At 44.1% G+C, this 11,090-nt stretch overlaps 3 protein-coding genes across 3 annotated transcripts in view; 2 read left to right on the forward strand and 1 right to left on the reverse strand.

The window, feature by feature from the left end:
• Positions 1–2,867, forward strand: part of Mfap1 (microfibril associated protein 1) — a 9,549-nt gene extending 6,682 nt beyond the window's left edge. The window contains exons 5-9 of the mRNA XM_004623351.2: positions 156–264; positions 356–516; positions 919–1,078; positions 1,985–2,074; positions 2,181–2,867. Of these exons, the coding sequence (XP_004623408.1) occupies positions 156–264; positions 356–516; positions 919–1,078; positions 1,985–2,074; positions 2,181–2,363 (703 nt within the window). The 3' untranslated portion in view covers positions 2,364–2,867. The remainder of the gene's footprint in view (positions 1–155; positions 265–355; positions 517–918; positions 1,079–1,984; positions 2,075–2,180) is intronic.
• A 2,286-nt stretch (positions 2,868–5,153) lies between these two features.
• Positions 5,154–7,056, reverse strand: Hypk (huntingtin interacting protein K). Its single transcript, XM_012514328.2, has 4 exons — positions 6,033–7,056; positions 5,784–5,839; positions 5,464–5,515; positions 5,154–5,318 (listed from the first exon to the last, which is right to left on the reverse strand). Exons 1-4 carry the CDS (start codon positions 6,192–6,194, stop codon positions 5,223–5,225), a joined length of 366 nt encoding a protein of 121 aa, XP_012369782.1. The 5' UTR covers positions 6,195–7,056; the 3' UTR covers positions 5,154–5,222.
• The window catches only part of Serinc4 (serine incorporator 4), a gene marked incomplete at its 5' end in the record, with an annotated part of 5,350 nt that continues 1,315 nt past the window's right edge, over positions 7,056–11,090 (forward strand). Inside the window, 10 exon segments of the mRNA XM_023712481.1 lie at positions 7,056–7,197; positions 7,989–8,105; positions 8,207–8,300; positions 8,616–8,672; positions 8,674–8,713; positions 8,715–8,736; positions 8,993–9,137; positions 9,203–9,306; positions 9,685–9,850; positions 11,008–11,087. Of these exon segments, the coding sequence (XP_023568249.1) occupies positions 7,056–7,197; positions 7,989–8,105; positions 8,207–8,300; positions 8,616–8,672; positions 8,674–8,713; positions 8,715–8,736; positions 8,993–9,137; positions 9,203–9,306; positions 9,685–9,850; positions 11,008–11,087 (967 nt within the window).

Raw genomic sequence — 11,090 nt, forward strand, 5'->3', positions numbered from 1 at the left:
TACCTACCTACCTACCTGAGATGACTCCTATTTGGGGCTGGCTGCAAATAATAGAACCAAAGATTGTTTTGTTTTGATTTAGATGAAATTAGATCTAGAGAGACAAAGAGCTCCCCTCTAAGACTTTGAACAATAACAGTACTTTTGTGATGCAGGAAGGACCGAGTAACTGTTCAGGAACGTGAGGCTGAAGCACTGAAGCAGAAGGAGCTGGAGCAGGAAGCCAGACGCATGGCTGAGGAGAGGCGCAAGTACACACTTAAGGTGCGGGATGTTGTGAGGCTTGGGCGGGAGAAGTGGTGTCTTTAGGTTCTACAAAGATGAAGTCTAATGTTGAATTGTGCTCCTTGTCCAGATTGTAGAAGAGGAGACCAAAAAAGAGCTGGAGGAGAACAAACGGTCCCTGGCTGCACTGGATGCTCTGAATACTGACGATGAAAATGATGAGGAAGAGTATGAAGCATGGAAGGTTCGAGAGCTCAAGAGAATCAAGAGGGACAGAGAAGACCGAGAAGCGTAAGTACAGGGTATTCTGCAGTTAATGATGACAATGGCACAGGCTTCTGGGAGGAAAGCTCTCAGGCCCAGTGTCTACTCCGAGTTCAACTTTTGGTTTTTGTGTTTTGGTCAGCTGACTTTCTGTTCTTGTTTGTTGTGGTGCTGGAAATCAAGGCCAGGGTCGCCGCCTCACTAGACTACCACTGAGCTGCATCTCCAGCCCTATTCCTGTGTTTTGTTGTATTTTTTTGTTTTGTATCAGGAATTGAACTCAGGACCTTGGTCTTGAGCTTTATCCCTGGCTGCTTATTTTTGTGTCACTGGGGACCTAATCTAAGAAGGTGGGATTATATTTTCATTTAATTGGGCCTCTGAAAACACAGAAAAGTCCTACTAAAAATGGTTTTGCTTTCTGGACAGGCTTGAAAAGGAGAAAGCAGAAATTGAACGCATGAGAAACCTTACTGAGGAAGAGAGGAGAGCTGAGCTTCGGGCAAATGGCAAAGTCATTACCAACAAAGCTGTTAAAGGCAAATACAAATTTTTACAAAAGTACTATCACCGGGGTGCTTTCTTCATGGTAAGTGAATCAAGAAATTGGACAATAGGAATAACTCAAAAGCTTTGAATTCTTTTCTCCCCAGGAATGAGAATGAACTGTCCTAAAGTGTTCACCTTCATTAGCAGTGTTCAAGTTTCTCATTTGTTTTTGCTTCAGAAAAATAACCCTCCCCCAAAAAATTAACAACTAGTTTTTGCGATATATATATATATATATATATATTTTTTTTTTTTTTTTTTAAACAACTAGATTTTGGAAGCAGTAGCTACAACTGTTCTCTCTTGGCCTCAGCTCTCTGAAATGAAATGACATAATAGAATTATGGAAATGGAATGGTATCTTTACAGATTACTAAACTAATTTAGTTAATAAAATACTAAACTAGGTTTCAGAAAAAGTACTTACAAATCATATTTAAGTGAGAGTTTTGGTTATATAAAAATCAAGTTCTTCCAGGTGTGGTGATACTTGCTTATAGTTCCAGCACTTAGGAGGCTGAGGCAGGAGCACTGCTTTGAGTTTGAGGCCAGCCTGGGCTACAAAGTGAGTTTGAGGCCAGCCTCAACTACACAGTGAAACTGTCTCAAAAAGACCAAAAAAAGAAAAAAAAAAAAAGAAATCAGGTGTTATATACTAAACTCTAAATATCCCTACTGCTACTAAATTTGTGTCCTTCATTGGAAATTTGGGTAAATTTTAAAACTGATACAGGTTCTTGAGGAAAAACCCAGTATCCTCTGCTTTCTAGTCTTCTCTGTTGTTGAGTTTAATAAATATCCATAAACCATAAGGGACCCGGGGAGATGGCTCAGTGAAATAAGCGCTTCCCTGGCGAGCAACGCAAGGGCCTGAGTTCAATCCCTGGTTCTGCAAAAAAAAAAAAAAAGAAAAAAGAAATATAAGACTGATGATTTTTTTTTACAGGATGAGGATGAAGAAGTATATAAGAGAGATTTCAGTGCACCTACCCTGGAGGATCATTTCAACAAAACCATTCTTCCTAAAGTCATGCAGGTAGGAGAACCCTGGATAACATGAGGTAGAGGACCAAAATATATACTGAAACTGAGGCTTGAGGTGTGGTATGTTGGGTGATATAACTTAGCCATTCTTCCTTCAGGTCAAGAACTTTGGACGTTCTGGTCGTACCAAATACACCCACCTTGTGGACCAAGACACTACCTCCTTTGACTCAGCATGGGGCCAAGAGAGTGCACAAAATACAAAGTTCTTTAAACAAAAGGCAGCAGGGGTACGTGATGTATTTGAACGGCCATCTGCCAAGAAGCGGAAAACTACGTAAGATACAGCCACTTCTTCAAACTGTAGAACACAAGAGGGAGTCTCAGCATCTGATCCTTGATTTTCTTTATTATGTACATGGTCCCTCTCTGCAGCTGACTGGACCAACTGGCATATTTGTGTACCTGAGTGGCTCTGTTTTTGAAGGTGCTTTTTGAGATTTGGACTCATACTCAGAAACTGATTTAAAATAAAATAAAGCACTATCCTGATAGGATTAGAGGCTTCCCAGTTAAAACCATTTTTGAGAAATCCTAGATTTCTCTACAATGGCTTCCCATATTTACTTGGGATTGTTAGGAGTTTCTTTTTCCAGCCCAATAGCTTGAGTCACAAATGTGGGCATATGTGGACAATGTGTTACTTCTAATTTTGGATTAGAAGGCATATATCAGGAAATCTAAGCTATTTGAAACCTGTTTTGCATTTTTTGTTGGAGTCAACTTTTCTAAGCAAACAAATTTTTGATCCATTTATGTGTGTCAAGAAATAAAATTACACACCAGAATGTTAATTTGTCTTTATTTTACACTTACAGAATCTTTATTGCTTAAAATACTATACAAAAAAGTTCATCATGCATATCTTAAGAGATCCACAAGTGATCCAAATTAAAAGTATTTTTTCTATATTTCAGTTATTTGAGATGCTAGGATAATCCATTTATTTATTTATTTTATTTATTTATTTGTGTGTGTGTGTGTGGCCAGCTTAGCCCACCAGGGGGTGGGACGGGCTGGCATGTGGTGCTGGGGATTGAACTGTGGTCCCTGTGCTTTGTTTAGCTTAGCTTGTTCTAAGTAGGTGCTTTAGACCACTGAGCCATCCATCTCACTAGCCCCGGATAATCCATTTAAATGGCTTCTGTCTTCATTGCTTATTTTGACCTCATATTTCCTACAAACTCTATAATTTAACAATACTACTTTGTGTAAGGAGATAGTTTCTTCTGTTACATTTTCTAAGTTCAGGGCTGGCAAGATAGCTCAGCGGTCTAAAGCACCTGCTTAGGCAAACTTAAGCAGGCTTGGGACCATGGTTTGATCCCTGGCACCATGTGCCATGCCAGCCCCACCTTCAGGACTGGCTGAGCCTCACCCCCCAAAAAATTTTCTAGGTCCATAAATTTCATGTTTTGGCAGGCACAATAGCAAATGTCTGTAATTTCAGCACTCGGGAGGCTGAAGCAGGATTGCCATAAATACAAGGCCAGCCTGAACTACTTAACCAGACCCTATCTCAAAAAAAAAAAAAAGCAAAACCTGAGATTCCATAATTACCTGATTTTTCTCTCCTGTTTTGTTACAATGTTAGAGTTGAACTTGTGATCCTTTTGCCTTAGGCTCCCTAATAGCTGGGATTACACATATGTAACACTGTACCCAGCTAAGGCTTTGTAATTCTTTTAGGACAGCATGGCTCCCATTTGAGTGTCTACTCTGAGCAAAGTAGCCAAGCTTTTAGCATTTTCCAGCTCATCAATTCTTTTTTTTTTTTTTTTTTTGCGGAACTGGGGATTGAACTCAGGCCCTTGCGCAGGGAAGCGCTTATTCCACTGAGCCATCTCCCTGGCACCTAAGCTCATCAATTCCTACAACCTATTAGGCATTTATTTCACAGTAGGAGGCTGTTCTTTTTTTTTTTTGGCAGAACCGGGGATTGAACTCAGACTCTTGCGCTGAATTCAAATCTTTCATAAACAGGTTTAAAAATAATCTTTAGCAGGGAGGAGGGGTACATGCCTGTAATTCCAGCACTCACTCAGGAGACTAAGATGGGATTGCCATGAGTTTGAGGCCAGCTTGGGCTTCACAGTGAGCTCAAAGCCAGCCTAAATGGCCTACACAGCAAGACCCTCCCTTTAAGAAAAAGAAAAATCAAAACTTTTTTTTTTTGTGGAACCAGGGGTTGAACTCAAGACTCTTGCGCTTGCCAGGGAAGCACTCTACTGAGCCAAAAAGTAACTTTTGAGGGCCAAAAAGATAGCTCAGTATCATAAGCACCTGTCTCGAAAGCACAAGGTCCCAAGTTCGATTCCTAGTACCAAAAGAAAAAAAAAAAAGCTTTGATCCAGGCAAGATGGTGCACACCTATAACACAGCACTCTAGGAAGCTGGGGCAGAGGAACTGTAGGTTTACATCTAGCCTGGGCACCTCAGAAGACCATGTCCAAATTAAAAAAAAAAAGGTGGGGGTGGGGGTGGGGTAGCTAGCAATGTAGCTCAGTATGAAGGCTCTAATCCCCAGTAATACCAAAACAAAAACCAATGTTTGATATCTGTATCATTATCATGTTCCCAAATGAACTGGGTTGGCAACCTACATATCCATTCAGACTCCCAGGTAGGTGCTGGCCTTTTAGGTATTCCTAAGCTGTGCTGGAGACACCAATCATTGGGTGCATTGGTGCTTGATTCCAAATATACTCTACTGTTGAGAGCGAGCCTAACACCTAGAATGTACATCTGGACACAAAGGACTTTTCTATAATCAAACAGATTTATTAAGGGTTGTGGAAGGATCATTTTAAGTTATACTTCAAAGTACAATTTCCGGGGCTGGTGAGATGGCTCAGTGGTCTAAAGCACCTACTTAGAACAAGCTTAGCAAAACACAGGCACCACAGTTCAATCCCCCAGCACCACATGCCAGCCAGCCCCGCCCCCTGGTGGGCTGAGCTGGCCACACACACACACACACAAATAAAATAAAATAAAAAAAAGAAATATCTTTAAAAAAAAAAAAAGTACAATTTCCCTCAAAAATACAAAAAGCACTTGATCCAAGATAATAAAACTGTAAAAGAAAAAATCTTTATTGCAATAAGTTAGCACAGGCAACATATCTGAGAAGGCAGCAGTCAGTTGGTTAAGGCAATGAGAGCCTCCACCACGTTGCCCATGTGCTCCCGTAAGCTCCTTTCCGCAGCTGCTCGTGAGATCTCCATCTCTGTCATCTGCAAGACAAAGATCCACCATGTTACCTCGGCCAGTTTTCTGGCATTAATGTGCCACCAAACGACTCACCTATGTAAGCAAACAGTGCCAATTAACCAAAACAACCTCCCCAGTCCACAAACTAGTAAAAGCACTAATACTCACTATCAACTCTAGATCTTCCTTCTTGATAGTGACCTTCGCCAGTTCTTTCTCCCTGCAAAATATTATGTACATCAGTCCTTGTATTTCACCTCCATAAGCTCTTGCTGCCTTACATGTAAGTGAATCCTGATAAGGGATTTCAACTAATATCCTTGTGCTTCCCCCTAGAGGCTTTAAATAGCAGGTTTCACCAGGAGTCGTAGCTTACATTAACAAATTGTTAAACTCCAGATCTGTGGGAATTGGTGAAAGGGAAAGAATGGTATAAAGGCTTAAATATGGCTTTTCTGTTGAGGGTGGATCAGGAGCTGCAGACTTACCGCTCCTGTCGGGCCTTCTGCTCCCGGGACCGCCTGTCTCCGATGACAGACATAGCCTATAGAAACACAGGTCTCATTATCGTGCCACTGTTCACAACTCCTGATCACCTAACAGCGGGTCCTGAGCGGCTCTTCCCGTACTTCTACATGATAGCGCATCTTCAGCAGGTTCCCTAGGCCCGCAGTCGCCCTGCTTCTGTGCCCTGGGACCCACACCCAGACCCAGCGCGAACTCTCCCGCAACCTCACCGTCTCCAAATTGGAGCTCTGGATCTCCTTCTCCTCCGCATAGTCGGTGACCCGCTCTAGGTCCGCCGCCCCGCTGTCGTGCTTTCGCGGTTTCTCTGGGGGCCGCTCCGGGCAGCTAGTCTCGGTTTCCAACTCCAGCTCCACGTCCCCCTCGGTAGCCATGTCTATCTCACAGGCCGCGGTGCTAGGCAACTTCCGGGGCCGCACTTCCGCCCATGGAGGGGCGGGGCCAGTATTCGGCCGGTCTACCCAAGGGCCGGATTCTAGAAGCTTCAGCGATTATGGGGTCGCTTGAACTTGGTTCAGGATTTGTAGTGTTTTCTGTAAAGCATTCTAGCCCGAAAGTGTCCCCGCTCCAGACCACCAGGGCCTCCCCTTTGGTTTTCCACCTAACGACATTTCCACGAGACACACACCAAGGAATTTGTCTAACCAGGATGGGTGCTGCCTAATCCTAAACCCATTAAAGCGCTAATCTCCAGGGCAGCTGGGCAAACCGCACTTCACAGAAGCCACCAGTGGCTCAGCACTTCGCGTGGCCTCCACTTCTGGGCCAAGGGGACAGTGGGTGGGCAGCAGCAGGCGCTGTTCTTGTCTGCTTCTCAGCTGGCAGCCCAGGTCTGATGGGGACAGCTGCGAGTGCAGGACTGGGGCTGGCACCGCAGTCGGGAAGCCTGGCGCAGTGAGAGAATTTGGCGAACAGGTCTGAAAGCTTCCTAAAGTAAAAGCTGTTTCGAAAGTGGGAAACAAAAGTGGCTGAAGTTGAGAAGGAAAACATGCAGGGACAATGAAAACAGGCCTCCTCACTGCCCTTCAGGTTCTTGGCCTCAATGAATATTTACATCTCCCGGATGTTTAGGTAGGTCAACCCTGCACTTAAGCCCTTAGCTCTGAACAAGGCATTCTGAGCATCCTTGAGTAAATTAAGAAAAACTCTGGAATTCAGCCTCCTAAATTAACCTCACACAAACTACATCAACGTTTACCTTTCCTCAGCAAATCTCCACCTGTACTTGATTTTCCCCAGGTATCCTGTTTATCTCTTCCTTGTGCCAGCTACTACCCGAGTCTACCCCCAGTCGCCTGTTATACATTTTCCTCCTCTTGGGGACCTCTGCAATCTGCTGCCTCTTGCTGCCAGGGACAGTGGTGGAAAGGCTCTGAGGCCAAGGACAAGGGCTAAGTGGGAGGGCAGGGTGCAAGGTGGCAGAAAATAGGAATGAACACTGAAAACAAGATTCTGGGGGCAGGGGACACAGGAGTAGCTACATACTCCCCCCAGATCCACATGGCCTTGGGGCTCTGTGCCCACCTCTTTGGCCACTGTGCCTGTCCTGTGCTGTTTCTGGGGCAGGAATGGCTTCCACCTGCTGCAGGCTGTGTTCCTGGTCCACCTCCCAAGGGCACAGGTGTATTAACAGGTTTTTGTGTACTCTTTGGGTGGGGAAGTGACAGGGCAAAGTAGACAAGAGCTGGGTAAAGGAAATTCTGGGATGAAGTAATGGCACATTATAGAAGAAAACAAGTTTAAGTCCCTGCTTCCACTGTATTCACTGTGTTGACTATGAGCCAGACAGCTATCCTTTGGGCATCCAGAATAAAGAACAATGAAGTTATTGTATGCATGCCCTCTGTAAAATGTAAAATGCTGCCTACATGGTATTTAGGTAGCTTGAGTTACAATTTGAAACAGTGCAATGAGCCTGTTCCAAGGCCCTCTCACTTGTGATCTGTTCCTTTTTTGTTATTGTCCTCTCTCCAAAAAACTTCAGCTCTTTCCTTTCCCCTTGCCTCACAACTTTGCCTTGTTTTAGGGTTTTTGTAGCAGGTGGGCCTTGCACAGGCTAAGCATGCATTCTACCACCAGGCCTTTTTGAGAGAAGGTCCAAGACCACCAGGCTGGCCTCAAACATATGATTCTGCCTCAGTCTTCTGAGCAGTTGTGATTATAGGTGTGTTCCACTATGCCTGGCTCTCAGCCTGGTTCTCTCCTCCTAAGCTTCTGGTTCCTCAAGCCACTGTTCCTGTTAGATTGCTGTACCGTTGCCTTGTGCATTCCTGATGAGTATCTTTCCAGTAATCTCACACAATCAGTAGTAGTTAAAAGGCTAACATAGTGGGAGGGAAGAACAGCAGCAACATATGTAAAAGATGTATTTCCCACTGGTGCAACCTTGTAGCCTGCCACTACATTGGCATCTGTGGTGGCTTTTCTTCCATTCTGTTGGTATTTGTCAAAGCCCTGGCACATTCCTGGAACAAGAACTGGTAAGGAGCATGCCACCCCAAAAGCTCTTCCAAGGGAGGTTATCCAGCATTAGTGGATTCAGGTAGGCTGGGCAAAGGGCATAGCAAGTCATTGGGACATTTCCCACTAAGCAGTATTAAAAAGCTGAGAACTGTGGTAACTCTGTGGGCCAAGTGGGATGAGTAATCACATTCATCAATAATTGGTAAAACCTAAGGGCTAGAGCTTCAAGCCATTCCTCCCATCCTCCTCATACAAACAGATACAGGCCAGAATTCAGCTGGTTCCTAGGTGTACTGCTGGATACCCTAGGACTCACGGTGGGTGTGTGGGAGCTGTGCTTCTGTTTTACACCACACACATCCAGCTGGTTGCCTGCTCAACAGGATGCTTAGTCCGCACCTGTTTTTGTGGCCTGCTCCTCTTCTTCTCCCATCATTCCTTGCATCTGCCTGAGTGGGTACATAAGCTAAGCCAGTGATGGTGAACTTTTTTAGTTTTCAATACAAATAGCCTACTTCCACACATGTGCCACAGGTCCACCGCCACTCCTTAAGATATTCTAGGTTTGGGGGAGACTTTTAGTATTTTAACAAATGGCAATTACCTAATAAAATAATCTCTTTCCAACAATGGATGTGGAGGCAAAAGTGCAAGTGGAGGTAGAAATGCAGAAAACCACCACCCGGAAAACACCACCTGTTCCTCCCAGAGCAATCCCCAAATGGCCTTCTACAAGCCTGTATCAGCTGCTGGGTCATGTATCTGACCTTCTCTGCATTATCCAGTGGTCTTCCAGAGAAGATAGGACCTGGACTGCCAATGCCAAGAGTTTTTCTGCTCTCATCAAATAACCAACTCCTCATTCAAAACACTTTTCTCTTGCCCCACCCCCACCCAAGTAACCCTTCAAAGACAGAATCACAGCATGTCTGCCTGGCCTGAGTAGAACGAATCACCAAATACCACATACTCCACTACCAGTGCTGAGTGCTGCCATCATGTATGCTTATGTGCTGTTTGCTTGATGCCTAAAAGATGTTAAGGTGAAAGATGTTAAGGGAAGATGCTCAGGACCAGGTGGGTCAGTCAGGACAATGTCTAGGACCATGGTTTATTTAAACTTTAGACCAAGACTAGAACAAGAACAGCTCTCAAAGAACAGGAACAATTTCTAAAAATAGCACTTTGTCAGATGATATGTATGAGATGTTGGAGGTGGGGAAAACGACTCGAGAATTCAAATTTGTACAGATTTTAGGGCCTTCATATGAATATATTTTTAAGCCTTTGTTGAAAAGTGGCTCACAGCACTCAGGATTACTAATTTGGACTAATCAACAATAAATGCCCCTGAAGAATCTTTACTATTTGACTCAACCTGCTTGAGAACTTTTTTTCTCAGCAATAAGGTTTCCTATCTGGCTGAATACTTTGGGCCCTTGTGGATCAAGGTTTACAGCTATGAGTTCCAGGTGAGGATCAAGAGCTCTGTACCCCCAATATCCCCCCAACACACAGACACAGACACACACCCCCACCAACCTCCACCCACAATGCTCAGATTCTAGCTATGACCTTTTATTGAGTACCCACAATGTGCTAGGCACTGTGCTAGATAATTTACATAATCTCATTTAATTTAATCCTCACAACAACCCTGTGAGGTAGGTATATGCTCCATTTTACAAATGGAGAAATTGAGGCACAAAAGATTAAACATCGAAGTTTGCATAGCCAGTTATATGCTGGAGTTAGAATTTGAACCCAGGTGTGCCTCCACTTCTTACACTAGACAAATCTTTTCAAAGGTGCGTTTTCTAGATCAACACTTTCAGAGTTCTTAGAAACCGTTCTATAACATTCTGTCCTGTTTTGCAGAAGCCTTCACTGTTTCTAGTGCCCTCAGTGAAGCAAGAGTGTCAAGTGACAAGTCTGAAGAAATGACAGGACTCTAAATATAAAGTGCCAAAGAGCACTGAAGAGGCTTCATGAGGGTTGGGAAGATAGCTCAGTAGCATAAGCACCTGCCTGGCAAGCACATGGTTCTGAGTTCGATCCCTGACATAAGGAGAAAAAAAAAAGAGGCTTCATACAAGTAGCTGGGTAAGCAAAGGGACCAAGGTTCAATCCCCAGTGCCACATGCCACACTGGCCCCCACCCTTTGTTGCGTTGAGCCAGCGACTGAGGCTGGGTGTGGTGACACATGCCTGTAATCCCAGCAATGGAGAGGCTGAAAACAGGAGGATCACTACGATTCAATCTGTGTAGTGAGACCTTGTACAAAAAAAAACAAAGAAACAAAAAAAGTAGCTGGGAAAGAAGCAATACTGCTTTCTACCAACACTTCCCTCCCCACAGGGCAAAACAGTGGGATACCCAGGTCAGCTGAACAAGAACACCTCCAGTGCAAGCCCAGTATCTATCATGCCTTCCATTCTTGTTTTCTTCCTTGCTTTACTCTGTCATGGATACCCTTACTGATTCAGGTGAGATGCATACAGGTTGAGATACCTTCCTAAAATCCTAGCTTGGGGCCAGGGAGATGGCTCAGTGGAATAAGCGCTTCCCTGGCAAATGCAAGGGCCCGAGTTCAATCCCAGGTTCCACAAAAAAAAAATAAAAATAAAAATAAAAAAATCATTCCTAGCTTTTCAAAGCAAACAATTCAAGGCTACTCCAAAGTTTCCAGGTCAGTTTTCCAAGATTGTGGGAAGGTAGGACAGTCTAAGGCCCAAGTATTCGCTAACAAGTTTTTAGTTCCACAGCCATGAAGAAGCAGAGCTGGAAAAGACATTCACTAAGGGTT

The sequence above is a fragment of the Octodon degus genome, unplaced genomic scaffold (assembly GCF_000260255.1).
Source record: "Octodon degus isolate 3935 unplaced genomic scaffold, OctDeg1.0 scaffold00002, whole genome shotgun sequence".
NCBI lineage: Eukaryota > Metazoa > Chordata > Mammalia > Rodentia > Octodontidae > Octodon > Octodon degus.